The sequence below is a fragment of the Arvicanthis niloticus genome, chromosome 2 (genome assembly GCF_011762505.2).
Source record: "Arvicanthis niloticus isolate mArvNil1 chromosome 2, mArvNil1.pat.X, whole genome shotgun sequence".
Lineage (NCBI taxonomy): Eukaryota > Metazoa > Chordata > Mammalia > Rodentia > Muridae > Arvicanthis > Arvicanthis niloticus.
The window spans coordinates 142222788-142244832 of record NC_047659.1 but is presented as its reverse complement, the minus strand read 5'-3'; the positions used below and the strand labels follow the sequence as shown (position 1 = coordinate 142244832).

Below are 22045 nucleotides of genomic sequence, written 5' to 3'. Positions count from 1 at the left end.
TTGGGTCATGGTCCAAACTTTTTGGAAAAAAAAAAAATGCCTTGGGAGTTACTTTCAATTTGTTTTTTTTTTTTTTTTTTTTGTGCAGCAACTGAGGTGGGCAGGCCTGGGCTAACCACTTGCAGTCCACCTTCTCCGCACCCTCCCAGGCAAGATTACTTAGAATTTCTCCTTGGGTTTTACAGGAGTCAAATGTCAGCCAGACCTTCCCAGGCCAAAGAGAGAAGATACTGGTGCTGGGACAGAGGCAGCCTCTCATGGTGAAGACACAGCCCTGCCCTGTCGTGGCTTTAAGACTGAGCTTGTAGCTGCAGCAGTGGCTCAGCCTTTAACGGTATTTACGGTTCTCCCAGAGGACCTGGGTTCAGTTCCCGGCACCCTCACGGTGGCTCACAACCATCTCTAACTCCAGTTCCAGAGGATCAAACGATGGCTTTTCGGCTTCCCGCATAAAGTGCGGGCAAGGCTTGCAGACATACATACATAGGCAAAGCATTCATACATACATAAAAAAATAAATATTAAAAACAAAAAGCGAGATTGAGCTGCTATTTCTAACAAATGGACCAGAGCATCTTGGAATCTCCCTCTGAATGGACACTGGACTCCAGGGTGGCTCCTCAAGGAAAGTCCCTGAAGCTTGGGCAGAGGAAACCACTTCCTGGGCCGCTCCGCATACTATTCTCTCATCTCAGCGTCACCTTCTCTTTCCAGTCTACTAAAGACAAAATAACAATGACTTGTAAAAGCTTCCCCTCTCTAAAGACAAGGGGCACTGCATGAAGAGCCTTAAAGTAGGATCATGTGTGGGCAGAGACACGGACTCCATCAGCCTAGGCAGAACTTAGGTTCCTCAGCCTGTGCTTAGCTGAACACTTTTCCAGGCTGTAAAATGAAGCCAAATAATATTTCGTCTCCCCAAGTTGCTATGGGAGACATGACTATCTGGTGTGTTTCTGGCACACAGTAGGCGCACCACACGACCGGAAGTTCAAGAATGTGTCAAAGAGGCACACTTCACATTTGAGGCTGGCTTTGCACTAGGGATGGGAGGCCTCTTATGTAACGGTTTAATATCTTTGAGTCAGAGCTTTGGGTTTCCATAGCTCTCCAGTAATTAATTAAAACTTAATGAACAGAAAGCACACTCCCATGACCCCCTTTTACACTCTGAGCCACACAACCCAGTCAGTCGGTGGCCCTTGGGATCGCAGATAGAGGGTGAGGGTGTGTAACTGCTTGGGTGTCCCATAATAGTGACACCCTCCCCCACTCTCACCCCCAGTCCTGGGCACTAATTTACAAGGCAAGGACCAGGGGGCGCTTCTCGGGGCGTGTCTACAGAAATCCCAGTCTATCCAAAAGGCCCAGTTAAAGAGGCGCGCAGGGGAGCGTGAAGCGAGATGGGGCTCAGGACGAATTCTCAGTCTCCGGAGAAATACTGCCATGGGTGAGTCTTTACTCCGGGCTCTCCATGCTCTGATTTCCATGCATTGAACTCTTCCAAGACGCCCCAGAAACCTTGTAGTGTCCGGGTGCCCCTAAAAGCCTAGCTGATGGGCCCCAGGGGCGGGAGTTGGAGAGGAGAACACCTTAACTTTTTGTCTTGATTTTGGTTTTGGGTTGTGGCCACCGCAGACACGGGAGTCCCCCGCGGACCTGGACTGCGGACTCCCGAGGGCGCCGGGTCTAGCCAGCGCCGGCAACGGGTCTACAGGGACGCGAGGCTCGGGCCCTTTAAGAGCCCGCCCCGCGCACAACGGGCCCGCCCCCCGGGCCGAGGAGGGTGCGGGGGCCGTCGGCGGGGATTGGCGCAGCGCGCGCCCCCTCCGCGGCCCCCGCGCGGTGGGAACCGGCAGCCCCGTCTAGCGCTGACGTCAGACCGTCTGCCTGCCTCCGACCGCGGGCGCGCGGCGCAACCCGATCTCCTTGGACTTGAATGAGGAGCGGGCGGCGGCGCTCAGCTGCGGATCGGCCGGCGCGCAGGCTGAGCCCGGCGGCCCCGTGCCCCGGCCGCCCGCCCGTGCCCCGCACGCCGCCCGCGGCCACGGCTCGCCGCCCCGGGACTCCCGGTCGGCGGCCGGGGGACCCAGCTCGCCCCGGGGACCTCGGCGGCGCCCGGAGCCCGCTCCGCGCCGCTCGCTGTATGCGGGGCCCGAGCCCCGCGCGCCGGCCGGAGCCGCCCCCGCGCCCCGCGCCTCGCGCCCCGCGCCGCCCGTGACCGCTTGATGGGGGTCAACGGCACCGCCGCCGCCGCCGCCGGGCAGCCCAATGTCTCCTGCGCGTGCAACTGCCAGCGCTCTTTGTTCCCCAGCATGGAGATCAGTGAGTGAGCCCTGTTCCCCCCGGGACAGCCCCGTGGGATCCCCGGCCCGGGACATCGCGATCGCGTGGGGACTCGGGGGCCGCGCGCCTGCCTCGCCCAGCCTCCCCGGCTGCGCTCGCCGCGCCCGGGGCGCGCCCTCCCGGAGGCTCGCGGCAGCTGGCGGCCAGCCCGGCTTTGTCCCGCGGCGCTGCGAGCCTGGCACGGTCCCCGCCGCGCGCGCCCCGCCCGGCCCGACTCGGACCCGGGGCTCGGCGGGGACGTCGCACCCCTCGGGAGGGCCAGGCCGGCCGGGTCGGGGAAGTTTCCATCCGGTTTTCCCTTGGGGCCGCGGCGATGGAGCAATTAGGCTCTTTATCAACTTTGGGCGGGGGAGCGGGCGGGGGAGACACTGTCTGGCCCGGGAGGTGTCTGGGGCTCCTGGCGTGTGTCTGGAGTGGCCATGGCGATGCGCCCCGGGTTTCCCTGCGTGTGTAGAGTGCGCTGGTCCGTCTGTCTGAGTCTCGGCGCGTCTCTAGGTGTCTGTGGATCAGAGTCGCGGTTTGTGCCGGCGGAGTGTGTGTCCGAGTGTCCCTGCATCGCAGTGTCTGATTTGGTGTGTGTGTGTGCGCGTGGCGGGGGTTGGGGATATGATCTGAATCTAGCCGGATTTAAGGACCATTTGTGTTCAGGTGTCTGAATCCAGTACTCAGCGCTGGCGCGTCTAGCCCACCGCGGATCCCCAGTGTGTGTGTGTCATTGTGAATGTCTGTCCCGGACTCCTATAAATAGCCTCTGTCTGGACTGCTTGGTTCACTCTGCCTGGGACGGTGGTTACAAATGAGTCAAAGTTTTGGGCATGTTTGTGTTGAGACCTCCTTGAGGTGGTAGACCCGGGGTGTTGAGTGTCCTGCTTGAACCTCAGGCTGTGGCTGGCGTCCTGCACCTCCAGAAGTTGAGATCAGAGAGCATCTACTTCTTTCTGTGGCCCACCCAGGTGGCTGTTGGCTTGGGTGGAGAATTGAAACCTCGTTCTCTGCCATCTGCCTCTAATGTGCACCCTTCCCCTAACCCACTTTTTTGGGCAGGATGGGGCACCGTTTGCCTTTCGGTTTAGTTTCTCCATCCTACCCCAAAGCACTTCGGGCAAAAGGGCACAGAGCTTCCCCCAACCCAGACAGCCTTCCTCTAGTGGAGCCCAGGGGCAACTGCCACAGAACTGGGCAGTCGCTAGGTGACTCATGAGCTGGTTTCCGCAGGCAGCTGCCACAGTTTGCACCCACCCCAACACCCCGGTATGTACAGTAAAGCTTAAGGGGTAAAAATAGCCAACAACCGGCCCCACCTGAGCAGGGGAAGTAGGTGTGTGTGGTGGGGGTCCTCTTGCTGATTTGACTCACGGTCTCCCAGTCTGGAATTGAAAGTCTTGTTCTCCTCAGCTGCCTGACTGCCCCAAGACAGGAGGTGTCAAGAAAACCTGCCAGGAGCTGGTGTTTGTGATCTTTCCCTGGCACCAAACTCTATGGCTTCCCAGGAGCCCCCGTGAGATCTAGAAAGGTTATAAGGATGTTAGTTATCTGCACGTGTCTGGGGAGAGGCTGACCTAGCTCCTGGATTCCTCTTGTCTCTCTCCTCGCTGGCTCTGGCTCGCTGGAATTGCCCTAGGGAACCTCCCATGGAAGCAAGAGACCCACTTCATATGACAAAGACTTCGCACAGTGGGACATTCTGGTCTTGTCTTTTCTCTGCTCTCTGGACTTTAAAAAACAACAAAAGACTTCATTCTTAATTTTGTCCCTTTGAATCAACTCTAGTGCCAGCAAAATGCTGCCAAGCCTGACAACCCGAGTTCCGTCCCTGGAACCCGCAAGGCGAAGGAGAGAACAGACTGGTAATCGGTCCTAATGATGTCTTGGTTGAAGCCAAGATGGCTTGAAGCTCTTGGTGGTACCGGGTGTTTGCCCCCATCAACATTGGAATAAGAGGCTTGCCCAGGGTTAGTGCCTGGAAATACCCTGCCACCACCTCCGTTAGAACAGGATGGTCCCCACAGTGTGTATGCATAGTCTACTTACAGAAACAGAGAGTGAAACAGTGACAGGCTCACTTTAATAATGTAACAGTTTATTGCTAGTGTTCTGTGAAAGTCTGGGTGGAGGAAGCCTTAGGTTGGTGTTTTCTGGAATTTCTTTGTTTCAAAATATAGGAAGTGGGTGGGAAGAAAGACCCGAGAGGTTGTTTTACCTAATGGAATACAAGTTAGTACCTGCAAGGGCGTTCTCCCTGGGACTTCTCTTCAGGACACTCCTCTAGAAGGGACTCTAAAGCCTTCCGTGGCTAAGTAAGGTCCTTCTGATTCCATCCTTGTGCTCAGGCTTCAGTTGCAGTGCTGGTGGCTTCCCTCTGGCCCATTGCTCCATCCCCCTGTGTACTCCTCAGATGTTCTACTGTTTCCCACCCGGGAGGAGTTGAGTGAGCTTGGAACTCTTGTGCTTCAGGTAGACATGAGGTTGGAAGCTTGGCCGAGTTGTTTTTCTTCTTGGACCACATGTGCTGTGCGTTGAATTTGGAAACTTGGATGGCAGGGCTTAACGCCCACAAGAGTTCTTTGGGAATCAACCCGAGTCCACAGCCCATGGCTCCCACAGCTGTTTTGAGGAACCTACCACTTGCCTCAGACACACATTTCTTGGTATTTCCCCCCTCTTTCTCAATCTATAATATCTCAGAGTCTGATCCTGGGTCTCTACTTGTGGCTTGCAGAGCAGACACCCTAAGAGTACTTTCCAGACCGATTGGGGCCAGTTGGTTTTCTAGAGGGTGGCCCTGGTCTGGGCTCACCCTGGTGGTAGGAGATGTAGAAACAGCTCAGCTTGTTAAAACCACTGTCTGACAGGGGGTCCTCTAGCCACCCATCCCTTCCCCAGCCCTCACTCAAACCATCCCAGGGCTCCGTGGATAAAGTGCTTCCAGAACGTACCTGAGGTTGGTGACAGACCCGCTTTGTAATCCCAGTTCTCCGGAGGTGGGGACTGAGGGGGTGCTGGCCAGCCATCCTAATCTGATAGTCTAGGCCAGTGAGACAAACTGTCTCTAGAGAAACAAAGTAGGGGCTCTGCAAAATGGCTCAGCAGGTAAAGGCAGTGGCCACCAAGACTGATGATCCAAGTTCAAGCCTCGGGACCCATATGATGAAAGGAGAACCAACTCCCCAAAGTTATATGTACACTCACGAACCCACACACGTGCACACCCACACACGTGCACACCCACACATTCACCCTCTAAATAAATAAATAAATAAATAAATAAATAAATATTTTTTAAAAAAACATTTGATAGGTAGACAGCACCTAGGACTAATACTCCAGGTTGTCCTCTGGCCTCTACATGCACTCACCCCACCCCACTCACGGGACATCCGGTTTTCCCTCCCCTGGTTTGTCTGATGCACACCATTTGTGTTTAACACTGCTTGAATCCCGGGTGACTTAGCCTCTAGACTGGGCCAGACAGCTCTCCTGTGAGGGGGAAGGCCCTGTGCAGGTGGCCTCTACCCACCAGATAAATGTCAGTACCTTTCTCCTAGTTGTGACACACAGACTGTCTCAGGCCTTCTGCAAGTGCCCTGCTGGGAACCACAGGTTGCTTCAGCAGAGACGCCTAAGAGCTGGAGAGGGACCTGTTCAGAATCAGCTGCTTTTCCTTGAAGTCGACACCTGCCACTCATCCGCTCAGCTTTTATTGAGCGCCCAGTGTGTACCACAGAGGAAGGAACAAGGTGTCTTCTGGAGACGGTTTCAGCCTAGGTGTGTTTGGTGAAGGTTCTGGCTTCAGAGCAGACTGGTGTTTCTGGGTCCAGGGTGAATGGCGCATACTGAACTGCAACTACATCTTCCCTCTGCACTGGGACTTTTAACCCACAGGTCTCCTGCCACTGGGACTTTTAACCCACAGGTCTCCTGCCGTCTGGGTTTTAGGTCATTAGGCAGCAGGGGAGCTGTGTGTTGTGACTGTGGTCTTGGCCAGACAGGCCAGTTTAGTGTTTGTCAAAGTGCGAAATAACCGTTTGCACAGTTGGGGATGAGCTCACACTTGTGCGAGGGTGTGAGCTCACAGGCATAGCAGGTCCCTTGCTGCCTTCCCTCTGAAGGGGAAAGTGGGGAGGGTTCCGTCATCCTAAAAGTCATCCTATAAAGAGAAGAGCAAGGTGACAAGCCCCCAAAGCCAGGGCTTCAGGGGAGGGAGGGGCTGAGGCTGGCCAACCCAGAGCCCTGACTTAAGTGGGTGGCCGGGCCACCAGTTGTTTAAAAGTAAGGAAATGTCCTAGAGGCACCTGCTGGTGGAAAAATCAAAGCAGAGCGCTGTGTGGTGTGTCCACCTCTTCTCGGGTGTCTGACATTGGAACTTGAGAGGCTAAGTCCCTCCCCCACCCCACCCCTCACCACCAGGATCATCTTCTTTAAAGATGCCCAAACTGAGGGCAGGAGTTTGTCAGAGCCGACCTGCCAGCTTGCTTTCTGAAGTCATAGCATAACACAGGCGTCCCCCCCGCCCCCCCCACACACGCACACGTGGAGCTCCGTGTCTGCTCTCTTGTGTGTCCTAAGGAACCCTGAAGAAGGTACTATGCTGCCTCCCAGGGGGCCGACAGGCTACCAGAGACCAGCATAGCTCGATTGACGGCCATCACGGGTCACCCTGTGTCGTACGTAGTCAGGGAGTTAGAGAGCTGGGAAGCATGTCCCTCAGGCCACCGTGGATTGGAAGTGTAGCTCAGTGGTCAGGTACTGGGCTGCTGTGTGAAGCTGTGGTTCTATCTCCAGCAGTACAAAATAAGTGCGTAATTAATTAAGAGGCAGGTTTCCCAATTCCACTCAGCCCACCCGGCGGCACATGTGTGTGTGTCCGTGTGGACCTGACCTTTCAATTACAGAGGGCCTGAGTGGTGAAGTGGCATGAAACTCCTGGATTGATTAATGGGCTGATTTTTTTTCTGGGCTGAGGGTGGAGCGTACCACCAAACCACAGGCTCAGTTGCTCCTGGGTTCAAAATGCTGGCAGCTTTTATTTTATTTTTTTTCTTTCACCAAGAACACCTACAGAACTCACCCACAGACATAGTCTACCATTGAGTGACCTGTCCTGCAGAGTGACCAAAAGTCAGAGGGACGGATGAGCCCAAAGTCATCGCTGCCTTGCCTTCTGTCACGTGACCTGTCTGAATATGGTGGCAGAGCACCCCTGTAGTGGAATAGGGCAGAGATCTGGTGGTCATTGTCTCTTCTCAGGAGAGGGGATGGGAGTGGGCTTAGATGTGACTATTTTGCTCTGTCCTCTGCCCGTCACAACCTGGCACTCTGCTGCCTTAGAAAGCGTTTGCCAAAGGCAGGTTTCCCCCTCCTCAGACCAGCTGGGAGCTTTGGAATCCACAGGCCCACTGGGATGCTGCCCTTGAATGCGGGTAATTGAATATTGGTGTCATAACCCTACTCTTTGCCAGGCCCAGTGCAGATGAGCTGGCGGAAACCCCAGCATGCCTTCCCTGGGCACGGGAGGCCCAGACAGTGTCTTAGGGCTTGCCAGCAGGGTCTTTTCATCTCAGAAGCTTTGGGGTCCGGATGCCGGGGCAGAGGCAGTGCGGTGGCACTAACTTGGGCCATGAAGTCAACACCTCCCTGTGACGTCCAGATACCCCACGGGGTCCAGTTCTAGGACTGGTGCCCTAGGGGCGGATAAGAGACCCACAGTTTGAGAAATCAGGGTTCCTACTTAGCTTTCAATACAGTCTTACATGCTCCACTGGTGCTCTGGGTGGGAGGGATAGTGCCTCTGTTCTGGTTCTCCCCGGCCTAGTTCCCAAAGTGGGCTGTGACCTGTCTCAAAGCCTCATGTTCCCATCCCGGGACACTAAAAAGCCAAACCCTGACAGTGTGTGGGGGTGTGGTGGTCTCACCAGGGCCTTGTCCATCACTGGCTGAAGCCACTGTCACCAGGCTGGGGATAATGCCCAGGGTGCCTTGCTCATAGCATGGCTTCGGCTCCCTGGAACCTGCAAAGGTTTGGGGTGTCAGCGTTCTGGGGGCTGCAGAATGACTTTTCTCCTCTGTTCCTAGGGTGATATGCCAGGTACTACTTACTGATGCATCCCCCAATTCTCCCCCCACACCCTCACACCCCGTCTTAAAAACAACGCAGTTTGAGAAGCAATTGTTACTACCAATCCGCAGATAGAATAATGGGATCTGAGAGGGGAAGACACTTGTCCCAGGTCACACAGCTTTCTACCTCCTGCACTCTACCTAGTGTTCTTTGCAAGATTTACCATTGCAGGGGTTCGATAGTCCTAAGATCACAAGCTCCTGTTGTACATTTGTTGGTAAGTGTGCTTAGCCCATCAGCTGCTAACTGTAAGCTGCTTGGGCCAGGCCATCCCACTTAGCCAGGCTGGAACATTCCCTGGGAATGTGTTTGCCCCTTCAGCTAGAGCAGGGGGGTAGGGGGGTGTTGTCTCGGGGACACCAGCACAGCATGTGTTACGACTGGGTTTGACACAGGATTGACAGATGTCCCAGAGGGACCAAATCTATTCTTGGGGACATCACAGGACGCAGGACACCTAGCATTTGATAGCATTTGTCTCATACTCGTGCTTTGTGTCATTCGGGTGATGGACAGTTGGGAATGCTACAAGAGCTATCGAGAGCCCATCCAAGGGCTGAGATTGGGAGAGCCCCAACTGAACTTCGGGTCCTCTGTCTTTGAACCTTCATACCCGTCCTGCCAGTCACTAGATGTTTTGTGCAGGTGTCACTTGGCATCTGTTTTTTGCCTTTAGTTACCAATGTCAGACAGTCTGAGTCTGGAGTCTGTGTCTGTTCATTGTAATGTCCCCCCAAGCCTGGCGGGCACCTCCTAGGCATTGGTTAGCCAGGGAAGCAGGCAGGGTGGGAGGGAGTTCAGAGCGGCAGATGCTGGGGTCTGCACCACTGCTCTCAAGCAGTAGTCTGTCACCAAACCCTACTAATTAGGGATGAGAGAGTCTGTGTTGACCCCCCAAAGTTTCCAAAAGCTGAGGTGTTCATTCCTGCCTGTTTGAATATTCCAGGCAGATCAGGGTGCAGTCAAGGTTCATGCTTTGAAGACCTTCAGCTTTGAGGCCAGCTGAGATCCTTCTTGCATCTCTGCTTACCCGTCTGTAAGATGGAGGGAGACGTGACACCCACCTTGTGGGGTTGTGAAGACAGCTGATCAAGCTTCCCTGGTACACGTTATTTCTAATGCTCACAAGTTCTAAGTCTTTGGGGCAGGAAGCTGTGCCCTGTCCTCCTACCCACCGCCTCAGAGATTTCAAAGCTGAGTCAGGTGTAGGAGCTGAAATCTGCACCCGTGTCTTCTTACCACAGCCCAGATGTCTCCCAACCTGGGGTTAACCAGCCACTGTTACAGTCCTAATAAAGGTGTCAGAACGGAAAAATACAATACTGTCTCGTGCGTGGAGACCCCGGGAAAGGACTGGGAGAGCCACTGAGGTAATATGGGAGGAGTCAGCTCTCAGGCAGCTCACACTTTTCATCCCAGCACTCGGGAGGCAAAGGCAGGCAGGTCCTTATGAGTCTGAAGAATGTTTGGGGCTGTGTGGGCTCCTCAAGGGGTTAAGCTATGATCATGGACACTACCGCTGAGCTACACCCCCAGCCTGTTTGTTTTTGAGACAGGGTCTCTCTGAATTGTCTAGGGTGGCCTCGTAGCCTACACTTGCTTGGAACTTGTAGTGTTTTTTAGTACCTTAGCCTTTGAGTAGCTGGATAGTCCTGTACTGTCGGGTTCAGCTTTCTCATACCAACTTGTTTCTCACAGAGGCAAGAACAAGAGAATCTTCTAGTTCCTCTGTCCACTGGAGACATCGTCTTCCTTGATAGCACTGGGCTCCCCCAGGGATGGACAGGCACAGCCCATATCTGGAGAGTCATATGGCTCAGGTTTGGAGAAACTGCCATCTATTTTGCCTGTCTCTAATACACATCCTTGGGGTGACAGTAGGGTGAGTAACCCTGCTGAGCAGATAGGACCCATGTTCAATACTATTACAGATGCAGGTAACAGGCAGCCGGTGGGGTGGGTGAGTGGGTGTGTGCTGGTCACCAGGTTTGCCATGGCTGCCAGGGGGCAATGTTCTCAAAGGGATCGTCTAGGGTCTGTGGGTCCGTGGCATCTGTCACCTTTCCTGCTACCAATAGCTTTTCGTTTGCCAGGGCTATAAGAGTTACGTTGTAAGGGATCTGGCTTTCAGAGTGTACAGAAGAAGCGGCGGAAACCAGAGATGAGTTTGTGTGCGTGTCCAGGTTTAGCACCGTCCAAATACACGTCTTACAGCATTTTTATCTTTTATTTATTTTTTATTTTTTTTTTAATTTTTGTATGCATGAGTGTGTCTCTCACTGTACTTGTGTGGAAAAGCCAAAGACAACTTGAGGAAGTCTGTTATCCTTATCCCCTGTGGCTCTAGGGGATTGAACTCAGGATGTTAAGGCTTGGTGGCAAGTAGCACCTTTACCTGCTGAGCCACATAGCTGGCCCTCATAATGACATATCTCCAAGTCTAGAAATAATCATAGAAGCATTTGAATGTGTATATACAAACATGTGCATATATTGTCTGTTTAAACATGTATGAATCCCCCAGAGGTGGTGTTTCTGTGAGATCCCTTGCTCCGTCGCGTCAGACACTGGCCTTCCATCTGTTCCAGTTGTCCTAAGCTTTGGGCAGGTGAAGTCAACTTCCAGCCTGTCCTAGCCGGAAGGGCAGTGGGAAGCCGAATCCATTTTGAAGAAAATAAGGATAAAACCATCTGTCCTTCCCCAGAGAGGTCTTCCAGCCCCAGTGGTCACGGCTACCTAGTCCCCCACTGCCCACCAAGAGTAGATTTCAAGAGAGGCACTGTGTACCACTTATTTCAGTTCCCCCAGAGCAATACCAAACAGAGTCCCACCAGACTGGCCCATATCTGCTGTGGAGCTTTGGCCCCACCAAACTGTGTTCCACCAAACTGTGTCCCACCAAAAAATCACCCACCAAACAGTGTCCCACCAAACTGTGTCCCACCAAACAGTGTTCCACCAAACTGTGTCCCACCAAACAGTGTTCCACCAAACTGTGTCCCACCAAACAGTGTCCCACCAAACTGTGTCCCACCAAACAGTGTTCCACCAAACTGTGTCCCACCAGTGTTCCACCAAACTGTGTCCCACCAAACAGTGTCCCACCAAACTGTGTCCCACCAAACAGTGTTCCACCAAACTGTGTCCCACCAAACAGTGTTCCACCAAACAGTGTCCCACCAAACAGTGTTCCACCAAACTGTGTCCCACCAAACAGTGTTCCACCAAACAGTGTCCCACCAGTGTCCCACCAAACAGGGCCCCACCAAACAGTGTCCCATCGGGACAGAGTGGTCCCTAGGGGATCTGGCTCCAGCAGTCCCAAACCACGGGATCTTTGGTAAGCTCAACCTGCCTTGCTGTTGCTCCCGCTGTTCTGAGAGCCTCCTGGTTCTTGTGCTGAAATGACTAGAGAAGTTATTCGTGAGAAGTAAGCATTTGGTGAATGGCGTGAGGGAATAGGTAGTGATGCCAAGTGGGACTCTGCCTAGGGGCAGGAGACAGGTGGAAGATACAATTAGTTCTCCTGAATCAGAGACCCCCCCCCCCCCCCCCCCCCCCCCCCGCTTACCAGGGTGGGCTGCCCCTGGGTCAGGAACAGACTACAAAAGTTTCTCATGAGATTCCAACCCCACCCCTTGGGGTGACTTGTTGGAGACCCCCTTTCTAATGGACCAGGTCCACAGCACATATGAGGCGTTGAGCTAAACTGCCTTCCACCCAAAGAAGGGCTGAGTTCTGCCTCTGTCTGGACTTGCTCAAGTTGTAACTCCTCTACACGCCAGGTGGCTGCCTGCTCACCTACAGAATTTAAGGTAGTTGGTGAAAGAGGAAGAGGCTCCTCAAACCTGGAACCCTCCAGGAATCAAGTTCCCAGCTCCCTGCGTGGTGAGCTTCATCTGGTCATGGCTCTAATTGCCTTTCCACAAACAATTTAGTCGGCAATAATTCTACAAGCCCATGAATCAACTTTGCGCAAACAGCCTGAGTAATTTCTCTGTTCTTTCCTTCCTACTTTGTAAGTGGTGTCTGCAGAAGCCAAAGGTTTGGTCTTGCGGAAGGTGTGATTCATTTATTGGTGTCTGCACCTCCTCCTTATCGTTCAGTCACTTGGGAATGCAGCCGTGGTGAGCCACCAGTGATTCATGCGGGGGGGTTGGGGGAGGGCAAGCTCAGTGTCCCCAGGGTCATGGCCATAGGAGGAAGATATTTCTCTAATCTATTTATGGGATGGGAGTCAGAGAAGAGGGGCATACCACAACCCAGCCTTGAATGTGGCAGTTGTCTTAGCTAGGATGGTGGAGATCCACTAAATATGACCCTGAGTGTCGATCTGGAGCTCTGTGTGGCGTCTGTGAAAGAAGTCTACTGTGCCTGCCCCATCTCCCCAGCGATAAGTGCTAGGTGTCCTCTGTGCTGGGGTCTTGCGCGGCTGCCGGGCGTATGAATTTGCATGCAGCATTATTGCTGCCTAATTTCACTAGTTGCTTTGGGCTTCGAGATTAAAATGGTCGCTCTGGTGCCATCTTGGAGGCAATTAGAGCTGCTTGCCACGTGGCCCAGAGGTGTAATTATACAGCCAGCTTCCGATGGCCCTGAGTGGAGGCTCCAAATGTAAGTTCAGATCCAAGGGTTGATAATTACCTGAGCTTTTTTTCTCTTCCTGTGTGATTTTCCTCCTGGCTGACTTCCTCTTATGATTCCGCGCCAGCATGGCTTCCTGTTGGGTTGCCCACTCTGCAGGATATATTAGCAAGTCTCCAGCTCCTAGTCTAGGCATGGAGCATGTCAGCAGTATCTGTCCAGTTACAGGTCTGGAGCACAAGAAAGTTCACTTGGAGACTTGCTGGTGACTTTATTGACCTGCCTTGTGACTTTCAGAGTATAGATTGGGGCTGTCTAGTGCCTGCCATTCAATTAAGTACTCCACTTGCTGCTCGTGGTAGACATTGCTAATCGATTGCAGCATCATCTTGCTGGGCTTAGATCCTTACTCAAGTAGTGCTCCTGTAGTGCTTGGAGTGTGTTGGAGCACTGAGACATGGCGCTCCAGGGTGGTGCAGAGCAGTAGAGTCTGCAAAGTCCTGACAGGGAGAGGGATTGTTCCCACTAGAAGTCACCAGGGCTAGAGTCTCCTGGGCTGCTTAACAAGTCACAGGCTGTCCTTTGCTGAGTTCCTGAGCTGCAGGTGACAGAACCCTACCCTCGGCTCTCAGGTCTTTCAGACCCCCTAGTATGTATTTAGTCCATGTACCAAGGTGACATGGACTAAAAACACAGAGTGAAACATCCCCCTGGTCACACTTTGTCTTTCTATAAAACCAGTGCTCCGAACCCCAGTCCAGATAGAAGCTTCTGTTTTCTCTTGCCTGCTTCTTTCACACATGTTTTGAGTTGTAGCAAGGGGGCTTTTTCTCTGGAATAGACTCAGAGATGCTTCAGAAATAAGAGCAGGAAAGGGGAGAGCCTGGGAGACTTCATCAGGAGTCAAGCAAGGAGCAAACCTGACATCTCACAGCTCTCTCTGCTTGGAGGTTGTTCCAGGCACTCCCCCACAGCGAGCGGTGGCTTTTTAAACCCTAGCAGTGGCAGATGCTCACAGCGCTTGGCACGCCCCACCTCATTAATCCTCATGGCAACCTCAGTGCACACGAGGAGGCGGAGCCAAGCCACTTGCCAAAGATCACTCAGCACACAGTTGCAAGGCAGATTTGAACCTGGGCTGAGGGATCCCGGAGCATGGGCTTAGCTTGCCTAGGCAGAGCCAAGCATTAGAGCCACCTGTCATGGTGTCAGGGGTGTGTCTGATTTGAGGCCTCTCTCTTCCTCTGCCCTCTCAGACTTCTCCAGCTGGGTCTGTGTGTGTCCCTTTTGGCTGGCTGGGAAACCTTCTCCTCTGCTATGTCCTTCCCTTCTTGGAAGGGTCACCAGGCCAGCGGGCAGTGATCCCCGTGGCTCGGAGCAAGAGAGAACAGGAACTGTCCAGTATTGGGTTGCAACTGAAGGAAAGGGGGTCACTGTGACCCACAGGTGTTAGGACAAGGCAGAGAGGGAATCACTCAGGAGCAGCAGGCAGGGTTCTGGCAAGTGCATCCTAAAAATTCTGGAGCTATGGCCGAAGCAGGACCTGAGTCCAGGCTCTAACTCCCCCTTTTCTTAACTCTCCCTCCTACCATGTTCTCCCCCTTTTTCTTAGTTTCCTTCTCAGTCAGAGGACTTGGAAGGCTCTCTGAAGACTGAACTCCAGGGTGGGGTAGGGGAACAACTACAAGGATTACAGCCTGAGCCTCTACTGTGACATTCACCGTTAAGTCACTAAATTCTCTGGATTTTGTGTCCCCAGTGCTGTAGGTTCTGTAGTCCCTTGGCTTGTCAGCTCTTTGCCATGGCCTCGTGACTTTGAGACCACAGTATTGGAATGTGGATGACCCCAAGAAGCAGCCACTTCAGCAGAAGGGTTCCCCGGGCCAGGCTGGGCCCTGAGGGAATGGATTCAGTAGAATTCCAGGTGAGAAACACTTTGCAACCTGCGTCGGAGCCTCCGGTCTCAGGCCAAGGCCTCCGGCTCCGGCTCAGCCTGCGGGACTCACAGGACAGGGCCTGTAGTCACGGTAGGTTTTCCATTTCTGGGACTATTGTGGCTCCAAAAGCCACTGTTGGCAGGCCTGAGCTCCTCTGCCTGTACCCGCCTCGCCTGGCCTGCGTGCCTCTGCGGGGAATGAGGGTGTGGGTGACCCCAGACAGATGTGAGTCATGTCTTGAGGAAGCGGTTACTCAGAGTTAGTGAACTCAGAGGCTGCTGTGCTCCCAGACAGCCTAGACCGCAGGATGGAGCTGCCTGCCCTGTGGGGGTTGGACTGCCACATGGCTGTCCAAGTGGATAGTCCAAAGAACTCAGGAGTGAGTGAGACTGACAGACTAAGGTCTCCTCCTCTCTAATCCAGTGGTAGTGGCCTCAGAGTCCATGTGGCTTCAAGCGTGTGGCTCTCAGACCTCAACCCGTCATCTGTGAAATGGACATGTTGGTCCTTTGTCCCCACCTCACCACCATCCACCCACCCCAGCCGCAATAGTCTCAGAAATGCTGCTTGCTTCCTCTATGTGCTCAGTGCCTGCTATAGGCAAAGCATGGTGTTACATGCTATCCTGGCAGTGCCCCTTAACTCCATTGTACAGACGGGGAGACTGAGGCTCAGGGAGAAGGGCACATGGCTACTGATTGGCTGGGCTGGATCCAGAAGCCTTCAGGTATCCACCCTACCAAGAAAGTCCCCGGGGGCCTTCAGAGACATGATAGCCTGGTCCCCTAGAGAAACTTTCACGAAGTGCAAGGGGGGACTGTCTAGTGTGTGACAGACCTGTGCTAGGGGAGATGCCTGTCAGGAATGTGTGAGGAAAACATGGCCCAGGCAGCACTGACTTTGTGAGGCTTGGTGTTCAAGGAAAGGTTGGAAGGTAAAAGTGAGTTTGGAGAGCTGGAGTCGTGGCTCGGTTGGTAGAGCACTTGCCTGGGGTATGGTCCTGAGTTCAGTTCCTGGTCCTGAGTTCAGTTCCCGGCCCTGAGAAAATGGATCTAAGTGTGGGCAGTGACTGTAGCCCAGTGACGACCGAGCACTTGTCTTGCACGTGAAGCCCTGGGTTTCATCCCCACCCCTGCATAAACTGGGCATGGTATAGTGGTATTCTCGTTATACCCTGATCAGGAGTTCAAGGTTATCCTCCACTACAGAGGGAGTTTGAGGCTATCTTGGACTATATGAGACCTGGTCTTAAAACAACAACAAAACCCAACCAAGTACACGTGAATTGTTTTTTACAGTTAGGAAATATTAAGCAATTTTAATCCCTTTCATAGCGCAGTTGGACATAGCAAAAGTAGGGAAGGCTGTGAGTGACATCTGGAAGCCATGTCCAGGATGCCAAGCCCCTCCTGCACACTAAGCCCAGCGCATAGGAAGCAGAGGCAGGCAGATCTCTGTGGTTTGAGGTCAATTGGAGCTACATAAACAAACCCTATCTTAAAACATGGCACTTGCAGAATCAAGACTCCCCATAAGAGCGACCCTAAAAAAGGAAGTATTCCTATTTGGCCTTCTAATGTCATCCAGCCATTAGAGTCGAGGTCGCCAGGTCAGACCCTGGGGGCTGGTTGTGGTTTGTGTCTGGGTGCAGTGGAGGAGGGAAATGGCCAAGACCCTACCTGAGACAAGGGCTAGAGACCCTGCAGATGTGGGTGGTGTACAGCTTCCCGCAGAGGGACAGCGTAGGCTCTTCCTATAGGTGCTGGGGTCACTTTAAACTCAGGGTGCCTGCCACAGCAGACTCTCACCACACCCTAACATGTAGGCTCCCCGTAACAGCCTCCAGAATCGGGCTGTGTGAGATCCCGAGCATTCCTCCCTCTGGAATAGAAAACAAATCTTTTGTTCATTGTGCTAGGGTCTGAATGGCTTTGTGGTCGGCAGGTGTGACTTGCTGGCTAGCCTCCTTGAGCGAGAGGCCAGTTAGGAAGACGTGAAGCAGTATGGCCCTGGACTCTGGCCTTACTTTGAACCTGGCTTCTCCTCATCTCCATCTTCCTTCTCAGGGAGGACAACATGGCAGCTTCAACCGGTCTAGGCTCTAGACTCGTTCTGTAGACTTTCTCCAGCCAGGCCTCTAAACTCCAGTCCAGATCCAGATGAGTACCCAGGCAGGCAACAGACACCCCAGTCCTCGTGGGTCTGGAAGGGAGTTCCGGCCCTTCCCACCTTCCTGCTCATCCCGCTCTGGCCTCCGACCTGACTACCTGTCTAGGAATTTTTATTGCAGCCCACAGGGGCACTGAGGCTGGCTGACTGGAATGCCAGCACGCCTGGATCTGGCAGGCGTGGAGCCGACTTTGAGTAGGCAGATCCTGGCCCTGGGCCGGAGTAGAGGCTAAGAGCCCCTGGCCTACTCCCAAGTCCAGTCGGGGCATCCTGGGTGTGTGTGTGTGTGTGTGTGTGTGTGTGTGTGTGTGTGTCTTAGGGCTTGTCTAGGGATTGTGAGGCTGCTTTGTGCTTTGATTTTTGTCTGGTGAATTCTGATTTCAGTTTGGTTTAACCACTTACCAGGAAGACGATCTTGGGGGACTGTGATGAACAGCCGGTCGTGATAAGCTTTGAAGTCCAGAGGCAGCAGCTATGCAACCCTTCGGGTTCCTGAGACACAGCAGAACACCAAGTATTTAGGGGTGCAGACTCCAGCCATCTCTCATAGTTCTCCATGTTAGGGGGTTCCCTCCTACCACTGTGAACAGTGACACTTGGGGTGCTTGTGCCTGGTAGGTGGCAGAGTCCCCGCAATTAGCCCCAGCACCCTCTCCTCTTTGCAGAAGTGGGCTATGCACTTGATCAGTAGACAGTTCCAGGTTGAATTGACCTTAGCAGCCAGTATTGGTCTGGATGGAGACGGTGGCTCAGGATACCTTGGAGAAGACACAGTGTTTTCGATTTCTCTCTGGGCAGGAGCGTTGTGACAGGGCTGGATGGAGGGATGCAGGCTCCAGACCAACTTTCTCCTAGAACCTGCTGCAGGCCAGAAATGCTGAGCCAGCATTCCAGAAAGCTACTTCTTTTCTTTGCTTCTTAGGAGGGAACTCCCTCCAAGGGTCCATCCCTCTGCCACAGGCCTTGTGTGGTCTGATACCTTTGAAGGAACACACGTGTTGTCTGCAAGGCCAGGATTGGGGGTGGGGGTCGGGGGGTTCCAGGCACCAGTGAGCCCTGCAGCTCCATGATTGCACCAGCATAGCCTGTGCTCTAAATAGCCAGGCAACGCCTGCTGACCTTCCTGGGGAGCAACTAAGACCCAGGACAGAGTTATGGTTGGCCCATTGTTGGAGCTAAAGGATTTGAGTCTGTCCCCACCCAAGGAGAATGTCCACAGGTACAGTTCCCTTCAGAGCCTGCCTCAACATGGGGCGACTCTTCTCAGAGTCCCGTGAGACTGTGGGGCGTGGTGTGGGCACCTTATAGCACAAGAGACCGGTCTGTTTTATTAAGCTGAGGGTTAGACTGAAGGAGAAGTGGAGAGTGTTTGAGGGGCCTCTAACTTCAGCGGGAAAAGTTAGGCTCCTGAAGGAGATGCTAAAGGGGCTGGGAAGAGTTGTCTTCCTAGGGAGAAGAAGGCACTGTACGTTTGCAGGCATGCACCGCTCCCTGACTTGTAGGGACTTCTTTGTCCACATTTGTTCAAGACTGTATGGTGGGGGTAATGCTGCCACCCAAACCGTGGGGTGAGTGTCTCTGAGCCTCCGTGGCATTAAGCTCCAAGTGGGCCAAATACAAAGCTGGAGGTAGCATGGCCGGCCCTGCCGGTATGATGGTGGGCAGGTCTTTTTCTCCCCTCTGGGGGTTGAGGAGAGAGTAGCAGGAGACACCTGTTTAGTTTCTCACAAAGGGTAGAGACCATCTTTAAGTAAAAACTCCAATCCCATCCTGCCCCCAGGGAGAGGCAGCTTGCAGCTAGCTCATCAGACCTTGGCCCTGACCTTGCTGAGGGAGCCCTCCAGCAGCCCCTGTTGTGGAAGGAACTTTCTGAATTTACTGAGGAAGGTCTGAAGGGATGGAGCCCTTCTTCCTCTGCTGAGGAGGGGTCCTGGAAGGGGAGGAATTTGTACCACCTGTGACTTTATGTATGGCCTCCCTTACCTTTCTGTACCACTTTCTGCTTGAAGTGTGTTTTACTTATTGAACACCTACTGTGCGCCTGACCTCAGGTTCTATAAGTACACACAGTGTGACAGTCAAGAAACCAACAGAGAGACCAGTGAGCTTGTACCTCAGCTTCAGAGTCCTGCAGGGATAGCCAGGGTTTTAAGTATGTCTCTATAGATGCCCCGCCTTGCTGCCCGAGAGTGATGTAAGCTGAGTCTAGACCTTGGGCATGAGCCACTGTTTGGGGAGCACAGTGGTTCTTAGCTCAGATGTGGCCATGAGATGGGCAGGGAGGACTCTGACATCTTCACCTTTCACAGCTCTTAGGTCACAGGTTCTAGGAGGAGCCACAGGGCTTCACACCCACTCCACAGAGTCCGCTGATGTCTCACCAACTAAGGAGCCTCAAAGCCAGAGCCTCCTCCCTCCTCTGAGTCTCCTACAATAGGTCAGAGCCCCAGCTGTGCATGTAATACCTGGGGCTCAGTTGTCCCCTGGCGCCCCTGCAGATGGGAAAGATCTGAGGATTTGTGCTGGTGACTGTGTAGACCCCCCCCCCCCCCCCTTATCATCGTTCCCTGAACAGTGGGTCAGAGTTGCACACTGCACTCACTGTATTAGGTCACATGAATACAGGGGAATAGAACTTGGGTACCTTGGATCTTAGCGTGCTCTACCACTGATCAGCCTCAAGCCTTTCTCTCTACTGAAGTGTGCTTCGTAAGTCACTTAGACGGACTGAAAGAAAGAACCCAAAGCATCATGTTGTGGAAATGGGCACAGTGTGTCCGAGTGGCCGTTCAGAGGACAGACTCCAGACAGAGCTGGCTAGCGTGCTTCTCGGTCCGCAGTGACAATAGGCTGATTCTTAGGACTTTAAAGACAACAGAGGGCTCCTTCTTTAACTCCAAACTCAAAGAATTTGACCAACGATAAGGACAAAAGGCAAAGTGCCCCAGTCGCCGGGGCCCTGTCCTGCATGAGATATTCTCAAATGTGGCTGCCTAGGGGCTGGAGGAGGGCAGGCAGTGGGGATTGGGAGCCCGTGGGAGTGGCTGAGAGAGTGAGAGACCGATCATAGGGCGTATGCTGTCCTGGAGTCGCCACAGGGATAGCCATGAGAGGAGTGGGTGACCATGGGGAAATAGGCTGTCACCCTTGGGTGGTATTGGGAGCAGGCAGCCACCTGAGCCACTGTGGCATGGTCAGCCATAGGGAAATGGGCTCCCAGATGAGCTGCCATGGAAATGAGTGACCACTCACATGGGTGACCACTCACGTGAGTGACCAGTCACATGGGTGATCAGTCACATGGGTGACCATGAATAGCCATTGGGGATGAATGAGCTGCCATGGGGTTTAAGTGACCAGGCCAGGTCAGTAGGGGCCAGAGACCACTGCATGTGGCCCCCTCCCTAACTCAAGCCTTCTAGTCAGGTTCAGGAAGACTGGTCTGTCACCCTGGCCTGGCCGCACTTGTCTGACTGGGATAAGAGGGGCCATTTGAGAAAGTGTGGGTACTGTCCTGAGGACTGACCAGTGGCAGGCAGGTCCCAGGCTTTCAAGTTTAGAGACCCAGGTCTGAATCCCTATGCTGAGTTAGGGCGGGGTTAAGTCTGTCTCCAGGAAGGGACAGACTGTGTGTGGTACCCCAGAAGTGGTCCAGTTGTCTTCCATAAGGCCAAGTTCCCCAATCACCGTTTCTCCTTGGGGAGACCAGGCCCTGTCCCCACCACACAGGGCTTAGTCACACATCGAGACTGCCAGTCTAGACATCACTCAGTAATCGCTTGAATTCTGAAGGGTCAGGGTTTTGGGGAGAGCCCAAGTAGGCTGAGACAGGAAAAGGGTGGGTAATGAGCCAGGGAAGCTGGCTTCAAAGGAGGTAGCCCAGCATGGGACCAGACCACCACCGAAACCGCGGCTGTTCCCCACAGAGATGCCCCTGTAGCCCAGTCCAGCTGACATCTACTGAGTTTGTGTGCCCAGCACTGCTTAGCTGACACCGGCTAAATAAAACCCCACAGCCTGTGCCAATAAGTCTGGGGCAGGCTGCCAGTGAACACAAAGGCCCAGAGGCAGCGTCGGGCCAGGGCTGTGCCAGAGAAACTCCAGGCACCCTGTGCCTGCTCTGCCCAGTCTGGAGGCCAGGATGTCTGATGTCTTGGCAAGAGAGAAGCAAGTGGAAAAAGTCCCCAGTGAGACAGGAACCTCAGCTGTGCCGAGTCACTGTGTCCATTGGTGACAAGAGGGTCTGGCAAGTACCATGTGAGAGGCACAGCTGCTCAGGAAGAGGCAGCCCCACCCCACCCCCTCAGCTCTCGGTCTTCACCACTTTGAGCCTCAGTCACCCTGCTAGGAACATGGCGCTTTGGCAGTGTCTGCAGACTTCTTTGTCAAAAGTAGGAGTGTGTAAAGGGTGATGTCAGCGACACTCTATGATAGACCCTGGGGTACAGCTGAACTACCCACACCCACACCCCATTCCTGCCGCTGCCACACTGCCACTATACACAGTGTCTTTCCTTAAGGACAGTCGTCTGAGGAATTTGGGTTTAATGCAGTCCAAGCCCAGAGACCTCATCCCCAGCGTGATGCTGTCATAATTAGAAGAAGAGACGCTAGATAGGAAACTGGTCTGAGCTGGACTGCAAAGTAAAGAAGCAACTGGGTGAGGGAGACCAGCAACTCTCAAATAGGACCTGAGGCCACAGCACCATGGCCTCCTGCCCTTACAGCAGCTCCCAAAGTGAAGGGGCCACCTGGACAAGGAGGGCAGTGAGAAGCTAAGTGGCGCTCACCTGAGCTGTGGCTACTTGCTGTGTGATGTCCCCAGTCATCTCTGTCTTCTAAGGTCACCTGTCCTGTCAAAGCTCTCTGTGCTCAGGAGAAGTCCTCAGGG

At 53.7% G+C, this 22045-nt stretch overlaps 1 protein-coding gene across 2 annotated transcripts in view; it reads left to right on the top strand.

Annotated features, from left to right (window-relative positions):
• The first annotated feature begins 1328 nt into the window (after positions 1 to 1328).
• Pmepa1 (prostate transmembrane protein, androgen induced 1) overlaps positions 1329 to 22045 on the top strand; it is a 51080-nt gene continuing 30363 nt past the window's right edge. Inside the window, exon 1 of one of the 2 annotated variants that reach the window (XM_034494619.3) lies at positions 1329 to 1450. In XM_034494619.3, coding sequence (XP_034350510.1) covers positions 1447 to 1450 — 4 coding nt within the window. In that variant the 5' untranslated portion in view covers positions 1329 to 1446. Of the gene's footprint in view, positions 1451 to 2160; positions 2326 to 22045 lie in introns of those variants that run through there. The other variant, XM_034494618.2, reaches the window with a different exon arrangement.